This window comes from Fukomys damarensis, unplaced genomic scaffold (assembly GCF_012274545.1).
Source record: "Fukomys damarensis isolate Sample0158 unplaced genomic scaffold, DMR_v1.0_HiC HiC_scaffold_39, whole genome shotgun sequence".
In the NCBI taxonomy this organism is placed as follows: domain Eukaryota; kingdom Metazoa; phylum Chordata; class Mammalia; order Rodentia; family Bathyergidae; genus Fukomys; species Fukomys damarensis.
In genome coordinates this window covers 61690136-61710756 of record NW_022900951.1, presented here as the reverse complement: position 1 = coordinate 61710756, position 20621 = coordinate 61690136, and the positions used below count along the sequence as shown (strand labels likewise).

At 35.9% G+C, this 20621-nt stretch overlaps 1 protein-coding gene and 1 non-coding gene across 3 annotated transcripts in view; one reads left to right on the top strand and one right to left on the bottom strand.

Annotated features, from left to right (window-relative positions):
* The window catches only part of Atp7a (ATPase copper transporting alpha), a 162674-nt gene that overhangs the window by 73181 nt on the left and 68872 nt on the right, over nucleotides 1-20621 (bottom strand). For both annotated transcript variants that reach the window (XM_010641329.2, XM_010641330.3), the window contains one exon: nucleotides 271-760. In XM_010641329.2, the coding sequence (XP_010639631.1) occupies nucleotides 271-760 (490 nt within the window). The remainder of the gene's footprint in view (nucleotides 1-270; nucleotides 761-20621) is intronic.
* Nucleotides 1808-1909, top strand: LOC117284879. The gene has a single exon (XR_004515947.1). It is a non-coding gene; the product is annotated as a small nucleolar RNA U13 (small nucleolar RNA).

The following is a 20621-nucleotide window of genomic DNA, read 5'->3' as shown; positions in this document are numbered from 1 at the left end:
ATTAAGAACCTTGAACTCCATAAATCACTACATGGCTGCCTTTTCTGCTAAACTAAATATCAAGACTCATGGAATCTTTAATTGTAATCACTAACTTTACCATCATTAATCCTAAGAATATGCTATGCCTCAAACTTCAGTGAAACAGTAAACATTCTAGTCCCATGGTTTCTAAACTCACACTTAGGAAGAAAGCAGAACATTAAAAAGATCAAAACAGGAAACTAAGTCTTACAAAACAAACACAGTGACACCAAATAAACTGATTACCTTTAATTCGCTGAACACCTTGCAGTTTCCCAATTTTTCCTTCAATGGTGCTAGCGCATGAATGGCAAGTCATCCCTTCTACTTTCATCTTCAGCATGACTTCGCTTGCTTGAGCCATACTGTGATCTTCACAAGTTCCTGAGTTTTTCTCCAGAGTTCCAATATCTAAACTGAGGTCTGGAACCAGCTCTATTATCTGACTAGCACTCACTATAGAAGGGATTATTGTCACTACTACAGTTCTTTGCTGAGGGGAAATTTTAATGTCTGTCACACCCCTAGTCTTCAGCAATGTACTTTGGATATGGTCCCATGGCAAAGCCAGTGAAGTAGTAACAGTCAAAAATACAGTATCAGTTAAAACAGGAAGAGGACTAGGATTATGGAGAACAGCATCAAAGCCCATGTCATCAATAGCTTCCTGTAGGGTCTTTGGAGTCTGTAGTTTGGAGTCATAAATAATGGTTGCATGTTTTTCTTCCAGTGAAACCTTTAGGAAGAAAATTTCATAAGTCAGTTTAAACTATATGACACAAGACTTTAAAATATCAATCCCAGTACCACATTAAAGAATAATGAAATAACTCTAATAGACTTCCTCTATTAATTTTCATTTTTACTATTCTCACTGGAAAAAAAATCACAAAATGTTTTGTCTACCTGGGAGAAAAGTAAAACAATACAAAAATTATGTGACTGTGGTACCAATTGGGCCTTTAAAACATACATGGACAAACACACCCTACAATTTCACAGCTGTGTATAAATTATTCTTTTCTACCATCTCCTTTCATAAATTGTTTTAATAGTTCACATTCTACCAGTCCAAAAGGTTACATAATAGGAATAAGATTATCTATAGAAAATAAAAGGTAAGATAAAGTTTACTCTTTAAAAAATGTTCAATTCAGTTCCCAAAGCCCTGCATGTGGACTTCTCTTGAGAATTCAAGCAGGTTTTCAATAGGATGGCCTAGACCTGACATCATGCAGGATCCCAGCACTGCCTCTCAGGATCTGGATGTACAAGTTCTTGTGGGTTTTCTCAAGATTTGGACAGTATAAAAAGATAGAAATGCTAAGAAGAGTTACTATTGTAACTGCTTCCTCCAGGGTGTTCTTTTATCTTGCTTTTTCCTCTTTTACGCAGCCAAAGTTCACTCTGCAGAGCCAGTTTCTCACTCATCACTTTCACCTTTCCAAATAAGTAAATAAATAAATAATTATGTTCAATTAAGATAATTGCTGGCAAGATAAGGCATAAATATGGCAACTTATCAATGAAGGCAGTATTCATAGATTTTCATAGCATAAACTTCTATACTCCTAGGTACTACAGCATAATTTTTTTGTTGTTTTTTGAGATAGGGTTTTACTTCATAGTTCAGGCTGGCCCTGAACTCACTGTTTACCCCAGGCTTTCCTCAAACTCAGCGATAATTCTTCTGCCTCAGCCTCCCAAGTGCTAGTATTTTAGTTGGTACCACCACACCTGGCTCATAATATTAATTTTGTTCAAAACTAGAACAGTTTTATTGATCCTTTTGTGTTTCATAAGCATGACAACTGGGGTTTTGTAATACTGTGCAAGGTGTGTCTTGTTCAAACCTTGTTATGATAAGCACATTACCCACCTGATACGAAAAACAGGAACATCTTTAGTATTTTGTATGATTATATTCTTAAAGTTCAACTACTGTACATATTTTTTAAAATTTTGAAACGGGTCTCACTAAGTCACTAAGTTGCCCAATCTGAGATCAAGTTTGCAATCTTTTTGCCTCAGTCTCACAGAGTACTAGGATTACATGCATGTACCATCACACTGAGCTAACTGTATATAATTTAACCAACACCATGCCTGCATCTCTTTGACTGATATTTTACATAGATTTATGATGAACACACACACACACAATTTGAGGTTGAGAGTCTGAAGTTTTGAGTTCCTACTACCATTCTCCACATACTGGCCAACCACAATCATTAATTCTATCATCTGAAAAATGGAAAAACATGCCCTATTATCTTCTAGGGTTTTTATAAGTATTGTATAAGTAAAAAAGATATTTCTTTGTAGCAGCAATGAATTAATAAAGGTAAACAACAAACAACTTATTTTAATCAAGCAATTATGTCTGCCAGGAAATGAGACTCTCAGGATACAAAGTTGAACATGGCATATTCATAGGGAGCAATATTGGAACAGATAACACAGAAAAAAATTACATCTATTTATCCCTGGGAATATGAGTCAGAAGAAGATTCTGAGGGGAATGAATACTGAGTGCTAAAGAACAAACAAGAATCAGCAAGGATGTACAAGTTAAGAAATTGCAGCTAACTGGAAGTACGAAAGTAGAGAAAGATGGAAGGCTGGAGAATTAGGCAACTGTTCCATTATAAGAGTTGTATGCCAATAATAGTTTATAATTTATCTCACAGGTAATCAAGAGCTACAGCAAAGTTAAATGGGAATGACATGATTAGATGTGCATTTTATGAAGAATCACTTCACAGGCAGCATGGAAGATAATGGGGTGGGGTGGAGTAATACAGAAGGAAGGAAGATCAAATAGGAGGCTATTTTCAATTGTAACAATTTAAATTGTACAAGAGAGGATCTGAATTAAGACATAAACACTGAGCATAGAAAGGAAATTTCAAGATACATTGGAAGGAGCTACTGACAAGATATAGAGGTTAAGGGAATTGACTAGAATAACTTACAGATTTCTAGCTTGAACCAGAGTGTAGAAAGTACTCTATTTATTTAGCTTATGAGTATGGAAGCTAGCCAGGGGAATGGGCTGCAACACAGTTGGGTAACCAGCCCTATTGATAAGAATTAAGAACATACACTGAGGGCTGGGGATTTACCTCAGTGGCTCCACACCTACCTTGCAAGTACAAGGACCTGAATTTGATCCCAGGTACACACACACACACACACACACACACACACACACACAAAACAGACTGAGCTAGAACTTTGGACCAAGAACAAACTTCCACAGGCAATGTAGCATGCTGCCCCTTCCCCACCTTAGGGAGTTAGAGCCACTCCCTACTAAGTTCCTGAGTTCTGAGGAACTTAAACATGCAAACTAACAAGTTTTTCTCTAAAACTAGTTTCCTTTAAACTCGACATGTTAAAGAGCTGGGTTAGAGGGTCAGAGTTCCAACTGGTAATTTTAAATCCACAGAGCCACCTGTGACAGGTGGCCACTAAAGAACAGAACAATTTCTGTGCTCTGGTTATCTGTAACTAGCTCTGGATTAGAGGACCCATGAGGCCACTCACATGGGATCCCTCCTAGAAATTCAGGAGTTCTTTATCTTTATTCTTATTTACAAACTCTTCTATCTGCCTCTTTTGGTTCATAACTTCATTCTTTGACATTTGCAGAACCACGAGCTCATTCCTTATGCTAACACATGGTCAGATGGTTATCAGACAGAAAGGAGGAAGTCAGGAGTGGTGGTGAACAACTATATTCTCAGGTAGTCTAAAGGTTAAGACAGGAAGATTGCCAGTTCAAGTCCAGCCTGGGCAATTTAGGCCATCTCAAAATAAAATGAAATGAAAAGGGGCTGAGGATATAGATCAGTGTTAGAGTGCTCGCCTAGCATGCAAGAGGTCCTGAATTAAAATCCCCAGGATAAGGAACAAAAATAAAGAGAAAAGAAAGGGGGCAGCGAGGGGTGGAAAGAAAGAAAAAGAGTGAGCAGGAAGGAGGAGAGGGGGAGGGGAAGGGAGAGGGATAGGAAGATAGAAAGAGAAAAAAACAAGGAAAGAAAGAGAGAAAAGGAGAGGAGAAAGAGAGAGGAAAAAAATGAAAGAAAGAAATTAGTTACTGCTGCCTGCCTTGCAAGCCCCGTGCTTGATCCCCGGTACCAAAAAAAAAAGAAAAAGAAGTTAGTTAAGAGGCTAGAAGAGGAAAGAAATTTGATAAATTCTAGTCAGTTTTTGAGACAGTAGAAGGTTAGTGTTCAAAGGCACTTAAAATATGAGTACAGTACTATTATTAATTCCTGTTGAAAAGCTTTGTTTAGTACAATAAAAACTTCCAAATATAATTAAATGTAATTTGGAGTGGGAAATCTCATTTTAAAATGTTTATGATACTTGTATAGTTAAATCCTTTGCTTATTTTATTGAACTTCATTTTTTTTCTTCCTTTGGCTTGGTAATTGATGACTAGATATCTGATGAAAATTTGAAATATATCTATAGCACAGAAAGTTTTTAATAATCATAATTCTAATTGAGTAGCTTATTCTTAATTATGGTAAATATCAATAGCAGGAATAGGAAAATAATTTTTCTTGCTTAGACCATGTAATATTTTCCATGAAAAAGCTATAGAATAGTCAAACAACTCATATATGAGCTTAAATTAGGGATACACAATCATACACACACACACACACACACACACACACACATAAGTAATTTTATGTTCATAGTTTTTCTGGAAGGAAATACATACGTAAAGGACAACTGGTTTCCTTGGAAGAAAGATTTTAATGTCTGCCTGTATTATCTTTTCAGTAATAAACTAGTTAATTTTAAGAGGAACAAGGGATGTATTTATTGAGCCACAAAATGATTTTAATAATTGCTAGCATCTACATGGTCATTGTTCAAAACGGAAGTCCACATTAAGATAATAGACTGCAGTGTTTATCTGCGTAAACAGGAAAAGCACTCAAAAAGTTAACAGTGCAGCTTCAGGGACAAAGTAATTTGTTAATAAGGCATTAATCTTTGGAGTCATTCAGTACTTATATCTAATTAAATCTATTTTTACATTTCCCCTTCAAAAAGGCCAAGCAATCCAGAGAAAGACCTTGACATTATCTTCTTATTTTATTTTTCCTTGAAACAGGCCACTGACTGATTAAATTAAACTTTAGGTTAATCCCTTTAAAGTCTACAGCCTTAATATTGGCAGAACAAATAAAAGAATTACGTCCATTTACATCACAGTTTTGACACAATCCCCAAAATGTATTTAAATGCTAAAGTTGCAAAGGGAAATAATCATCTTTTTTTTTGGTACCAGGAATCAAACTCAAGACCTCACACTTGCCAGGTAGACACTGTGCCACTGAGCTACATCTCTGGCCTTTTTGTGGGGGGGTTGAAACAGGGTCTTGCTATATAGTTCAAGCTGGCCTTCAGCTCACTAAGTCACCCAGGATGGCCCTGAACTTGCAGCAATCCTCCTGCCTCAATCTCCCAAGTGCTGGGATTACAAGTATGTGCCACCACACCCAGCTCTCATATTCTTTCCATTTATTTCAAAATTTGAGACTTTTTGCCAGAATGGTGGTGCATATCTATAATCCCAGAACATGGGAGTCTGAGGCAGGCAGATCACAGTAAAGTTTGAAGCCAGCCTAGAGTACACAGTGAATTCAAGGGCAGTCCAAACTGCATAGTAAGGATGCTGTCTCGAAAAAACAAAACAAAACAAAATTAGAAACTTATTGATTACTCTTCTTGGATTCCATTAGTGCTCTAATATGATCCACTGTTGTATTAATCGATAAGGCAATTTCACTCATTTTTATTTGTCATTTCCAGGACTAGAACCCAGGGCCTTCATACTGAGCTACTTCCCTAGCCACTTTTTAATTTTGATAAAGGTTCTTGCTAAGTCACTGAGTTGCCCAGGCTGGGCTTGAATTTGCTATCCTACTAAGCCTCCCAGAATGCTAACATTACAGGTGTGGACCATCATGCCAAATTTTTCGCTTAATTTCACAATTATACATTACTTCATTCCAAACACTACCAAGAGATCCTTTACATAGGAAAAAACTGTCCTGAAATCTGGTTTCTAAATCTACTAGTCTTAATTGTAACCTCAGAAAATATCTAGAAATTTTAAATCTTACTATTACTTAAAAAGTGGTCAATATTTATCTATTATCATTTGAATTGTATTCTGACAATAAATTATGCTTGGACAAAAACAATTTTCTATATGGTGCCTAGAAAGAGGCAAATTTACATTTTGTTTCCTCTGAAACAAAAATTTGAGGAGCTTTAAGAAAAAGAATATAAAACTACAAATAACTAAATTCTGTAACAAAATATTCTGAATGTGTAATAAATATTTAAAAGTTACAATTTTTTCTGGTACCAGGAATTGAACTCGGGACCTTGAGCTTTCCAGGTACATGCAGTGCCACTGAGCTACATCCCCAGCCCATAAGTTACAATTTTTAAAGAAAACAGGTACCACAAACATCCATAAAATAGCATCTTCTAAATATTGTCTGATTGATATAACTACTGTATTTTCTTTTCCTACTCTTTCGCTACATATTGTCTGATCTCATTGTCTAAAGTCATTTGACACTGAGTTCATAAAATCATTTTCTGTACCAAAAAATGAAAGATAATTCAATCTTTCCTCTAGATAAATGTTTTTATAAGTAAAAGTTTATAAAAGTTCCGTTCAACAACACAAATGGATATTGATAAATTTTTCAAACTCTTTTCAAATTTGGGGAAGCTACTGAGTTTTTCATAGGTAAGCTGTAAGACTTCAGGCCATTTCAAGCTCACTTGTACAGTGCCTAATCTTATATACTCTTTGAGTTGATAGCATTCATTTATTAATTTTACACTAGGCCCTACACTTCCATGTCATGACACTGAGTAAGGAGCATGAATCATAGGGTAATTTTGGGAAGCCACTCTCTATCACAATTCCTAATAAAAACTTTATATACTATCCACTAATGAAAACATTGCTATGTGCGGAAATTAAGAACTATGCAGTCACATAGCCTACTCACCCCAAAATAAATATACCCTCAAATTAACCTTTCTTAGTAAAATCCCCAAAATGTTCATGCCCACTCCAATACCACGCAACACAAAAGTAAGCTCTAACAGAAGAGTTGAAGTGAAAATAGACAGGGGGCTTAAAAGATTGTTTGTGGTTAAACTATTTTATTTTGAATATTGTACAAAAACATTACCATATAAGCACACTGCTAATCCTCTTTCTAGAGCCTTACAAGGAGGTAAAAGCAAAGGAAAGGCTTTAAAATCTAAGCTTCACTAACTTCACAATGAATCACCTCTGGGTTTAGAAGACTTAACCCTTAAAAAGACATTTTTTAAAGGAAGGAAAAAAGCAGAAAAGTCACCAGTATATATCCTATTTCACAAGACCTTTTGACAGGAGGAAGAGAGGCAGAGCTGTAAAAGGAAGAAAAGGAAGAAATATGTTTTTATGTTTAGCAATCAAATTATTAATGTTCTCTGGAAGGAAGCCTTGAGTATCTGTCACTGGAATTTATACAAACCACTGCTGATTTGTGATATAAAGTGCTTCCACATTATATCACTACCATTCTTCCTTTATAATTTAATCAAAATTCAACTGCATTTATTTGACCTTAAACAGACCTTATTAGGCAGTGGTGAATTCTAGGACAATGCAATAGATATAGCAGTTTAATATATGATTAGGGTGCAAGTAGGCTGTTTGGGGAAATAGAAATATATTTGCAAATATCAAAGCAGAATCTAGCCCTATAGTTATATATGGATATGTTAAAAGAAATAAATATTCACATAAAATAATTTGCTAGACATTGAATTTAGGGTTTAAAAAATACATTAGTCATCAGTGAACAAAAAGTTTCTTAAAGCATGTGAAGAAATAAATTATGTGAACTAGCTATATGGTTAAAACAGCTTTACTGCAATTAGCACAGGCACTACTACACATTTAGTAAGATTCAGTTTCTATTCAGCTGTACCTTAAATCAAATGGAAGAGGTTTAACTAGTTTCAATGGAGGATATATGAGGTATAGATGTCATACTAATTACTCATTGAAATTAACTCATTTATTTTGTTTTGTGTTTTGTGGTTTTCTTTTAGAGACAGGGTCTCACTATGTAGTTCAGGCTGGTCTTACACTACCTATGTAGCCCAGGCTGGCCTCAAATTCATTGCAATTCTCCTGCATCAACCTCCTAAATGCTGGGATTACAGGAATGCACTACCAAGCCTGACTTGAAGCTTCAAGACTGAAGGTTGCAGGGCTACTTTTGTTATCTTCTTTCTTAATCAACAAAGTACAAAATATTCATCTACTTTTTACATTTATGATTAATAAAAGATTATAAAATGTTTTTATCAATTTGGATAATTTCAAGGTAAACTCACTGGAGAAAACCTGAAGTATAGTAAACAAAATAATTACTGATTACCGCTAGCTTTTCCAACATGGCTTTTTCAGTGGAGAAAACTAAAAGCAATCTATCTTTCTTAGCATTGTGCGGGAAAAAATAAATTCAAGAGCCTCTAAAACTGCTGTTATGCCAAAGTAGATGGTTGATATAAAGGAAAATCTAATTTCAGAGCATATGAAAATGGAAAAGCTCTAAGCAGCAGCGGGTAAAAAATTTTTCCCATATTGTAGGTTGTCTCTTAGTTCTGTTGATGGTTTCTTTTGCAGAGCAGAAGCTTTTTAATAAGATGAGATCCCAGTTGTTGGTTCTTTCTAGTAGTTCCCATGCTACTGAGGATTTGTTCATAAAGTCTTTTCCTATGCCAATGTCTTCAAGAGTTCTGCCTAACTTATCTTCCAGCAAGTTTAGTGTTTCTGCGTTAATATTTAGATTTTAATCCATTTGGATTTTAATTGAGGGCATGGTGAAAGATAAGGGTCTAGTTCTTATCTTTGGAGGGCTGAGATCCAGTTTTTCCAACACCATTTATTAAAGAGGCTATCTTTCCTCCAGTGAGGATGGTCAGCTCCTTTGTCAAAGATGAGGTAGCTGACTACATCTGGAGTTGTTTTTTTTGTCTTCCAATCTGTTCCACTGATCCTCAGGTCTGTTTATTTGCCAGTACAATGCTGTTTTTATCACAGTGGCTTTGTAGTATAGTTTCAAATTGGGAATTGTTATACCCACTGCCATGTGTCTGTTGCCTAGGATGGCTTTTGCTATTTTAGATCTTTTATGGTTCCAAATGAATTTTTCGATTCTTTTTTCTAGTTCTGTGAAATACAGTGTTGGAATTTCAATTGGCATTGCATTTTTACCAGCTGCTCCTCAGACAAAGGACTATTATCTAGAATATATAAAGAACTCAAAACAATCAGCACCCCCAAATATAAAGACCCGATTCAAAAATGGGCATCTGAAATGAACAGATATTTCTCAGACAAAGAAGTAAAAGCAGCAAACAACTATATGAAAAAATGTTCCACATCACTGGTCATTCAAGAGATGCAGATGAAAACAACACTGAGATTCCTCCTCACCCCATAAAGAATGGCTGCTATCAAGAAATCAAACAATAACAAATGCTGGCAGGGTTGTGGGGAGAAAAGAACCCTTCTTCATTGTTGGTGGGAGTGAAGACTGGTGCAACCACTGTGGAAATCAATATGGAGATACCTCAAAGAGCTGGGACTAGAGGTTCCATTTTACCCAGCCATCCCTCTGCTGGGTATCTTTCCAAAAGAATTAAAAGAATCATACCACTGTGATACATGCACACCCATGTTTATAGAGGCACAGTTTGTAATAGCTAAAACTTGGAAACAGCCCAAATGCCTATCAGTTGGAGATTTGATAAAGAAGATGTGGTTTTTCTATAAAACAGAGTACTACTCAGCCATAAAGAATGAGAAATTAGACTCATTCATAGGAAAGTGGATACATATTGAGGATATACTCCTAAGTGAAATAAATAAGTCACACATGTATAAATACCAAATAGTTTCTCTGGTGTGAATAAACTGTAATAGTACATACGATCCTAATGAGGTAATTGATATTGTGAAATGGGGAGAAAAGGGCTAAACGTGTAGGGAAAGTGGGAAGGGTAGGGGAAAGGAAATAAGGGAAAAGAAAAAAATATGAGACCATGAAAAAATGGAGATAAAGTGTTGGTAAATGGGGAGGGGAGGAGGAGGTGAAGAGAGGACAAGGGGAAAAATTGAGAACCAAGACCATCTGTCATGTAAAGGTACAAGATCCCAATAATGAATGTAACTGTACTGTATACCTAAAATGTACCAATAAACTCAATAAAAGGAAAAAAAAGAAAATAGAAAAACATATCAAAGAATTCACATGAATGCCTCAGGGACAGAAAACTTAGGAGAAGGCATGTTACATTATGCAAATAAGGGGTTTTTGGATTGTTTGTTTTGATAGTAGTATAGTCTTCAAAATAAACTACATCCCCAGCCTTTTTCTATTTTTTATTTTTGAGAAAAGCCAAGTCACTAACTTGCCCAGCCTGTGCTTGAACTTGTGATCCTTCTGCCTTAGCCTCCCAGAGTTGGGATTACAAGCATGCACCATCATGCCCAGCTAAATAAAACTTTTGTACCCACAACTATCAAGACAGTCTTAGCTAATCAGGGTATATAGTCAACAAATAAGAAACAATGCTTTTTTTTTCTCCCTACAAATAAGAAAACAGAAAAAAAAATTTATTTTGCTGTCTAGTAAAAATGAGTAAGAAACTCAAACATGGAAAAAAATCAACTACGGCTTCAGATTTGAAAACAAAGAATTATACAAATACTAGCACTACATTTAACATGACTCTTGACTTAAGGAAATATACCAAACTTCACAAAGGATTATAATGTACCAATTGCTCAATTTTCTGTAATAAAAACAATGTAATTGCAGCAAATCTACTCAAGACCTTATGAAAAGTCAGAATTACAGACAAGAATACTACAGAGGTAAGAAAATACAAAACCTGTATTTCACTGAAAGGTCAGAACCACTTTGACATCTCTGAATAAATGGGTAAAAAGTAATGGTTAGAGTAAAAATAATTAAAAAGCAGAGCTGCTATAAGTATACAATCTAGAGCTATATAAAATGTTTGAGTTCCCATGTAATAATTTATACATTTAAAAATATAATGAATAAGCTTCTGATAATTAGAACCCATTGCATCTCTAAAAGTAAATTTTGTGCTAAATCTGATGTCCATTTAGACAAAGCTCCCTTTAGAATATTAACATCTGCTCTGGGTAGCATGTTTAAAAAATGCTTTTTTGTTCATGTGAATCTATAACAGTCACAAGAAAATCATTCTGGGATGGAGGCAAGATGATCAAATTTCAAAGTGGCATTTTACTTTCCACAATCACTATAATAAAAATTACATAAAAGCAAAATTACAAGGTAGGCATGATGGTGCATGTCTGTAATTCCACACTTGAGAGGCAGAGGCAGAAGGACCACCAAAAGCTCAAGGCCAGCCTGGGCTACAGAGTGAATTCAAGGCCAGACTGAACTACATGGTGAGACCTTGTGTCAAAAAAAATTACAGAAAGCTTCTGGCAAGCAGAACCATCATCAATTAGTTGCCTAATTTTCCAACCTTCCATCTTTCTCTACTTTTGTACTTCCAGTTATCTGCAAAAAAAATAGATCTTTTGGGGGTTTTTAATTGATTTTTTTGTTGTTGTTTTTTAAAATAGGGTCTCGCTCTATAGCCCAGGATGGCCTTGAACTCACTGTGTAGCCAGCCTAGGCAGTCCTGGAACTCTTGGCAATCATCCTGACTCAGCTTCCCGAGTGCTAAGATTATAGGCGTGGGCAACCACTCCTGGCACCATCATCAATATAAAGTTGTTTTCTGGATTTCTGGTTTTTGATTTTTTGTTTGGTACCAGGAACCCAGGGTTTGTGCATGCTATGCAAGAACTCTACCACTGAATTAGAGCCCCAGCCCTAAAGTTGTTTTAAAATATTAAAATAGTATGCACATCATGCAAATGAAAACACAACTCAGCTAAAACAACACATCTAGGGATTGACTCATTAAACCCTCTCAATGAAAACAAAATGGTCAAGTATAATCATCAATAATCAATTCATAGCATAATATATTTTAAAGTTTCCATATATTTTTTGTTCTTAAAGCATAAATCCTCATATTTTTTGGCAAAAAAAGAGATAATGTCAATTTTGTTAGACCCATCAATACAAAAAGCAGTGGAGAACAGGTGCAGATAACTGAATGAAACATGGAAAAGTACTGAAATTAGCTACACTATCAGTGCTGAGAATCTTGAAGAGTGACAAAGGGATAGGAAGAATGCAGCAGCAAAAAGGCCTGGAAATGGCAACTGGTATAGAGATATACTAGGTAATTCCAACCCACTAGTCATCTCTACCTTAACAGAGTAAATAGGGAAGCAAATGGAACTGATGAGAATGTTATGTAAATGAATAGCAAGGATTCTCCTAGGTGACAGGTATAAGATTTCTTCAGCAAGTCTCTCTTGTGTATAGTTGAAAGTAAGTATTCACTGGCCAACTGAGAGTTATCATGGGAATGCCTAGCTAGCTCAACATTTAAAAGTCAAACAATGGAATGCACTGTATTAACAGACAAAAGAAAAACATCCTATATCTAGATGAAGAAAAAAAGCTGGGCTGACATAGTGGCACACACCTAGAATCCCAGCACACAGAGGCTGAGGCAGGATTACCGAGAGTTCAAGGTCAGTCTAAACTGCATAGTGGAACCTTGTCTCAAAAAAAAAAAAAAAAAAAAAAAAAAAAAACAGGGACTGGGGATTTAGCTCAGTGGCACTGCCTTGCAAGGGCAATGTCCTGAGTTCAAACCCAGGTATGGCAAAAAAAAATAGATGAAGAAAAAGCATTTGTGCAGGGTGTGATGACGCACATCTATAATCCCAGCACTTGGGAGGCTGACGAAGGAGACTCAGCACAAATTCAAGGCCAGCCTAGGTACACAGTGAGTTTAAAACCAGACTGAACTACATAGTGAGACCCTGACTCAAGAAAAATATATATACACTATATATGTGTGTGTATTAAAAAGAAGTCTTTACTTTCCTTGTTTTAGCATTAAAAATAATAAAAATATTTTGCCAGCATTGAAAAGATAGAATACCATTTATAATAGCATTCAAAAACAAAATACTGAGCTGAAAAAAAAATACTGAGCTGGAGATGAAGCACAGTGATAGACAGCTTGCCCACCATGTACAAGGATCTAGGCTCAATCCTTAAGCATAAATCTAATAAAATATGTATAGGAACTGTATGCTGAAAACATACCCCTGATAAAATAAAATAATACCTAAGTAAATAAAATGATACACAACGTACATGGACTGGGAATCTCAATATTGTTAAGTCGTTAACTCTATCCAAATGGATCTACAGGATAAACACAATCTTATGAAAATCCCAGCATACGTTTTTGTACAAATTTATAAAGTAATACTAAAATGCATATGAAAAGGAAAATGAGCTAAAATACACAAAACAATTTTTAAAAATAAAAAGCAATAAAATCACACTACTTGCCTTTAATACTTTTTTTAATTTGGGTTTTTTTTTGGTTTTTTGTTTGTGTGGTTTTGGGGGGTTTTTGTTTTGTTTTGGGTACTTGACATCAAACTCAGGACCTTGCACTTGTGTGGCAGGCACAGTGCAACTGAGTTAAATCCCTAGCCCTTGCCTTTAATATTTATTATGAATCACATTTTGTTTGCTATTTGTTTGATGAATCATAGTCTAATTATGTAGTCCAGGCTGGCCTTAAAATTGCTAGGTGCCTAATAGTTCACATAACAAGTAACAAAGTAATTGAAGTAAAAAAGCATTTCCATTGGCCTTTGCTCTAAAAGGCTGAGTTACTTAACTCCATAGTCACTGCATTTCAGACACAGCTGTGTTTCTATGATACTGGAAATTGTACATATGTAAATAATATGAAACTACATTTTTCAAAAGTTTTTTTAAGCATTGGAGACTTTTGTTCAGATATTAAAGAAATAAAACTACTGGAAGAACAAACAAACAAAAACAAAACAAAACAAAAAAAATTACTATGTAGCCTAGGCTAGTCTCAAACTCAAGATGTTCCTGCCTCGGACTCCCAAGTACTCAAATTTCAGGCATGGTAATGTGCCAAAACACATGGCTAAAAAAGATTTTGGGTTTTAGTTAACTTAGCTATACAAACATTTTCTTTCAACATCAAAAGTGAAGAAAATGTCTACCTAATTGAATTAACTTATATACATTATGAGGTATATGTAGAAGTTAATTTTGCTTTTGCATATGTATCTATACCTTTTCTAGCACTGACTCTTGAAAAGTTTATTCTTTTATTTCCTATTGGGGATTGGAGACAGGGCCTTGGCACTGAGCTATATCCCCAATCTATTCTTCATTTTATATTTTGAAACAGGGTCTCACTAAATTGACAAGTTACCCAAGCTGGGTTTGAACTTAGAATCCCTCTGTATCTGCTTCCTGGGGTTTACAAACATGTACAACCACACATATATGAAAAATTTATCCTTTCTTTTTATTTTTTTCTAATAGATATTTGTAGTTCATAATGAGTACTTTCATTGCAAGTATTCAGTGCATGTACATGATACATCGTTATTCTTTTTAGGTTCCCTACTGTATTAGTTACTTTTCCTCTGATTGCTGAGACAAAATATCTGACACCCAAAGTTAAATTAGGAAAGGTTTATTTGGATTATAGTTCGCAGAGGTTTCAGTCTGTAATTGGCTAGCTCTAAGACAGGGTAGCTTGGGCTGGGGATTGAGCTCAGTGGGGCCACTGCCGCCTGCCTCGCAAGCTAAAGGCCCTGAGTTCGATCCCTGGTATAAAAAAAAAAAAAAGACAGAGTGGTTGGGCAGAGGAGGCACAGTTTATGGCAGCCAGAAGGTAGCTAAAACAATAAGGCGCCTTCACAGAGTCTTTCTGTCCCTTTATCTTACCCACGCTACCAGGGTTAGTGTGGTACCAAACCAATCAGTATACTGGTTGAGTAATCACACGCCCTTAATCTCAGCATCACACACTCTAGATTCACACACTGTATGAGGCTTTGGAGGGACATCTAGACCTAGACCATAATACCTACCCTACCCTTCTTCCCCACTCTCTCCAGCTCTTGGTCCCTTTTTGCAAAAGGTCTATCTCCCTATTTCCTTTTATCTATCTTTTTCTCGTTAATTAATTTCTATTTTTGTTTTCTCATTTAAGAGAAACCATAAGGCATTTAAGCTTGTATACCTGATGTATTTCACTTAACATTATGGTCTCAAGGTCATTCCATTTTCTTACAATGACTCAAATTTATCCATCTTTATAGCATAGTAGTATTTTACTATATATAACTGCTATTTTTCTTTATCCATTCATTTATGAATGAACATATAGGTTGCTTCCAAAATTTCACTATTATCAATGGTGCTGCTATGAACATGGATATGCATGTATCACTGTAATGTGATGTCTTTAACTCTTGGGAAGATACCTACATGGGGAATAGCTGGGTCCAGTGGAATGTCTAGTCATATCTTTTTGAGGAATCTCAGATTTCCATAGTGATTGTGCCAGTTTACATTTCCATCAACAAGGCTGGGTGAGGTGGCGCACACCTGTAATCCCAGCATTTGGGAGGCTGAGGCAGGAGGACTGCTCCCAGTTTGAGGCCTGCCTGGGCTATATAGTGAGTTCAAGGCCAGCCTGACCTATCCATTGAGACTCCATCTCAAAAAGAAAAGGGGGGGGGAACCAAATCAAAGCATTTCCATCAACAATATAAAAGGGTTGGTTCCTTTTCCCCTGCAGCCTCTTCAGTATTTATATTTAATTTCTTTAAAATAGGAATTCTTTCCAGAGTAAGGCGAAATCTCAGTATTGTCTTAATTTGCATTTTCCTAATGGCCAAAAATGTTGAATATTTTTTCACGTATTTGCCATTTGTACTTCTTTTACTAGAAGGGTCTATTAATGTCAGCACCCCATTTTGGATTAAGTCTTTTTGGGGGGGATCTAATTTATATGAGTTCTTTATATAGTATTCTAGATATCAGTCCTCTTTCTAAGGAATAGATGGTAAAACATTTTTCCCATTCTGCAAGTTTTTTTCCTTCACTGTGCTGGCTGTTTCCTTTGCAGTGCACAAGCTTTTGAATTTGATATAATCACATCTGTTGATTTTTTGATTCACTTCTTGTGCCACTAGAATGTGGCTCAGAAAGCTCACAGTGAAACCTTGCCTCAAAAATAAATAAATAAATATTTTTTAAAAGTTCTTGCCTATGCCTACATCTTCAAGAGTTTTACCTATTTCATCTTCCAGAAGACTGTTTCTGCTTTAAAATTTACATTTTTGATACATTTTTATTTTAGTTTAGTAGATATGAGAGACATAGGTCTAGCTTCAGTCTTTTACATGTGTTAATTTCATGGCAACATGAGTTAAAGAAGCTATCTTTCCTACAGCATATGTTTTTGCCCCTTTTTCAAAGATCAGGGGGAGCCAGGTGTGGTGGTACAAACCTGTAATCCCAGCACTCAGGAGGCTGGGGCAGGAGGATTGCTGTTAGTTCCAGGCAAGGCTAAAATACATAGTGAGAACCTGAACCTGAATTTTGGAAGGCTTTATGTAGAGGATCCTATTAATTGCAAATAATGATAATTTGACTTCATTCTATACGTAGCCCCTTTCTTTCTTTTTCTTGCTTGATTGCTCTAGATAATGATTTGAGAAACATGTTTTTCACATTCTCTGCAGGCATTTTTCCAAAGTACTTGAATTCTCTTTATTTCAGCAATCAAGGTCACCTCTGCTCCATCTTTGCAGGCCCCAACTTTAGCAAAGCTTCCTCTCTGGCCAAATTCAAAACTTCTAAGTCATTCTTAATGCAGAGCTGGCTAATGCCCCCAACATTACCAAAACCTTAAAACTTGGTGGTCTTAAAATTTCCTCCACAAGATTAGTCAGCCACTCTTTTTTTTTAATTTTTATTGAGTTTATTGGTACATTCTAGGTATACAGTACAGTTACATTCATTACTGGGAACTTGTACCTCTACATGTCAGGTCTTGGTTCTCATTTTTTCCCCTTGTCCCCCCCCTCCCTTCACCCCCTCCTTCCCCTCCCCCATTTACAAACACTTTAATTCCATTTTTTTTATTTTCTCATATTTTTTTCCTTAAGTCAGCCACTCTTATCACGGTCTCAGGACATGAGCAAAATTCACACAAATTTTTCACCAAAGCACAACACACATGGCCTGGAGTCCAAATGCCAACACAGTCCTGGTTTCTAAATGAAACCTCCTGAGCCTGGTCTTTACTCTCTGCATTTCTTTTTCTTTCTTTTTTTTTTTCTCATTGAGTTTATTGGTACATTTTAGGCATACAGTACAGTTACATTCATTACTGGGAACTTGTACCTCTACATGTCAGGTCTTGGTTCTCATTTTTTCCCCTTGTCCCTGCCCTCCCTTCACCCCCTTCTCCCCTCCCCATTTATAAACATTTAATTTCCATTTTTTTTATTTTCTCATGTATTTTTTCCCTTTTACCTTTCCCCTACCCTTTCCACTTTCCCTACACCTTTAGCCTTTTTCTTCCTATTTCACATTGTCAATTATATTACTATCTGCTTTTCAATCAGCACTCTGGTCTTCTGAGCTCACAAATAGAATCTCCCATTAAGCTCAAGTCACAGAATTCTAGGGCTAGTTTTCCAGTTGGCCTATCCAAACCTTTCCAAACTCCTCCCACGAGTCAATTCCTAATTCTGAGCCACATAGTCAGGAAGCATGACAGCAACAACCCCACTTCTCCAGAACTAAAATCTGTTATTTTTTTCATTGCCTCACAAATTAAAGGGAAAAGATTTATTATGGCTCATAGTTTATATAAGTTTTAGTCAGTAGTCCACAGGCTCCAAGGCAGAGAGCAGCATGGCAGAAGAGAATAGCTCAGGACATGGCAGACAAGATACAGAGAGCAATTAAAGGAGAAGTGAGGGAGATATAACCTTCCTGGTCACACATCCAGTGAACCACTTTCTTCCTCCATCACATTTAGCTATAAAATCATCAGTGAAATAATACATTGATGAATATTATGTCCCCTGTGATCTAATCATCTCGCAAAAGCCCCACCTATGAGTGAAAGAGGCTTTGAAGAGGTATCTAGATATAAACCATTACATCAATTCATTGATTCTTTATATTTATGATTTTCTTCCTTAAACTAGGTTTGGGTTTGCACATTTCCTGCTTGTCTAGTATCTCGAGGTGCATCATTAGATTGCTCTTTTTCTAATGTAAGCACTGACAACAATAAACTTTCCTCTTAACCAATTTTCATTGTGTCCAACAGGTTCTGGTATGTTGCACCAGTATTATGGTGTGATTCCAGGAATTTTTCAATTTCCTCCTTGAGTTCTGGGACCTAATGACTGCTCAGGAGTGTGTTACTTAATGTCCTGGTGTTGGTAAAAATTTAATGTTTTGTTTGTTTTGGTGAGTTATTTCAGTTTTTTTTGTTTTTTGAGACAAGGTCTTGCTATGTACTCCAGGCCAGTCTCGAACCCATGGCAATCCTCCTGCCTAAGCCTCCTGAGCACTGGAATAACAGGAATGAACCATTGCACCTGGCTATGTGGGTGATTTCTAGTTTCAATTTGTCATGACTTGATAGTATACGTGGGATGATTTTGATTCTTCTATATTTAGTTAAGCATGCTTTATGGACTAGTATGAAGAGAATGTTCTGTGTGCTGCTGACAAGAATGTGCATTCTGTTGTAGAAGAATAGAACACTCTGTAGATATCTATTAAATCCACGTGCTTGAAGGTATAGTTTAGCTATGATATTTCTTTGTAAATTTCTCCTTTAGCTGATCTCTGCAAAAGTGAGGTATTTAAATCACCCGCTATGATCATGTTTATGTTTATTTGATCTTTTATGTACAGTAGTTTTTGTTTTATGAGGTTAGCTGTACTGATATTTGGTGCACACAGTGGTATTTTGATTCACGAATTTCCTTCCAAAATTCAGGTCACAAACCAACTTGGACAAGAACCAAATCAAATTCAATGTAGGTTCAATATTGACTTTATGGGGAAATTTGATTTTCTTGTCCAACTAGGTTTGTGACCAGAATCATGGAAATAATTAAATTCATGAACCAAGGTACCAGTGTATATATTTATAATGCTTATCTCTTCCTATTGAATTATTACATTTACTAATATATACTGGTCATCTTTGCCTTTTCTGATCAGTCTGAGGTTGAGTTTTACTTTGTCTGGGAATAGAATGGCTACCACAGCTTGCTTTTTGGTTCCTACTGCATGGAATATAATTTTCTGTCCTTTGCGTTCTAGTTTACAGATTTCATCTTTGATTAGAGGAGTTTATTCAATACAATAGACCATTGAGTTCTGTGTTTTGATCCATTCTGCCAACCTCTGTCTTTTAATTAAAGAATTAAAGCCATTTATATTGAGTAGTTACTGAAAGACTGACTTAATTCCTGCCATTGCATTTTTTTTTTTTTTGAGACAGAGTCTCGCTATGTAGTTCAGGCTGGCCTTAAACTCACTATGTAACCCAGGATGGCCTCAAACTCATGGCAATCCTCCTACCTCAGCCTCTGGAGTTCTGAGATTACAGGTGTACACCATCACGCCTGGCCAGCATTATTTTTCTATTGTTTTCTCCTTTAATTTTCTCTTTTTAACTATTCGCGTTGCTTGATGTATTCACTCCATCTGAATTTTGGGCTATGTTGGCTTCATTTTCTCTGTCCAAGACATTCTGGAGTATTTTATGGAATGCTGGCTTGGTTTTCATGAATCCCCCAAGGCATTCTTTGTCACAGAAAGACCTTACTTCTCTATCAATTTTTTTATTGTTATGTAATACAAATAGATGTTAATAAAGAAAATATAAAAATAGTTCTATGGAAAAATTATTTTTCATAACAAAAATAAGTAAGTGTAAATACACTGCATCAATATCTTAAAAGAATACATTTTTAATTGCTAATCTACCTCTCAACTCATTTCCTGATAATATTATACCTTTTTAAAATAAAACATTTTTTTTAGTTTTAGGGGTTGTTTGTTTTTGTGGGGAGGGGGTACTGGGGATTGAACTCAGGACCTTGCTCTTTTGAGGCAGGTGGCAGTACCACTGAGCTAAATTCCAGCCCGAAAACATTTTAATTATAAACAAAGTATCTCACAGTAAGTATAATTTTGAAAAATTTCTTCCTATTTCACAGTATCTATTATATATTTTGGTCCTTATTTACATTTTCCGTTTCTCACACTAGAGAGACAATGCGACATTTACACGTGTCCAATTTATTTCACTTAAGCTTATGGACTTTAGGTTCATCCAATCACATACAAATGTCTCAGGCCAGGGATTTAGCTCAGTGGTTCCACTGCCTGCCTCACAAATGCAAGGACCTGAGTTTGATCCCCGGTACAAAAAAAAAAAAAAAAAAA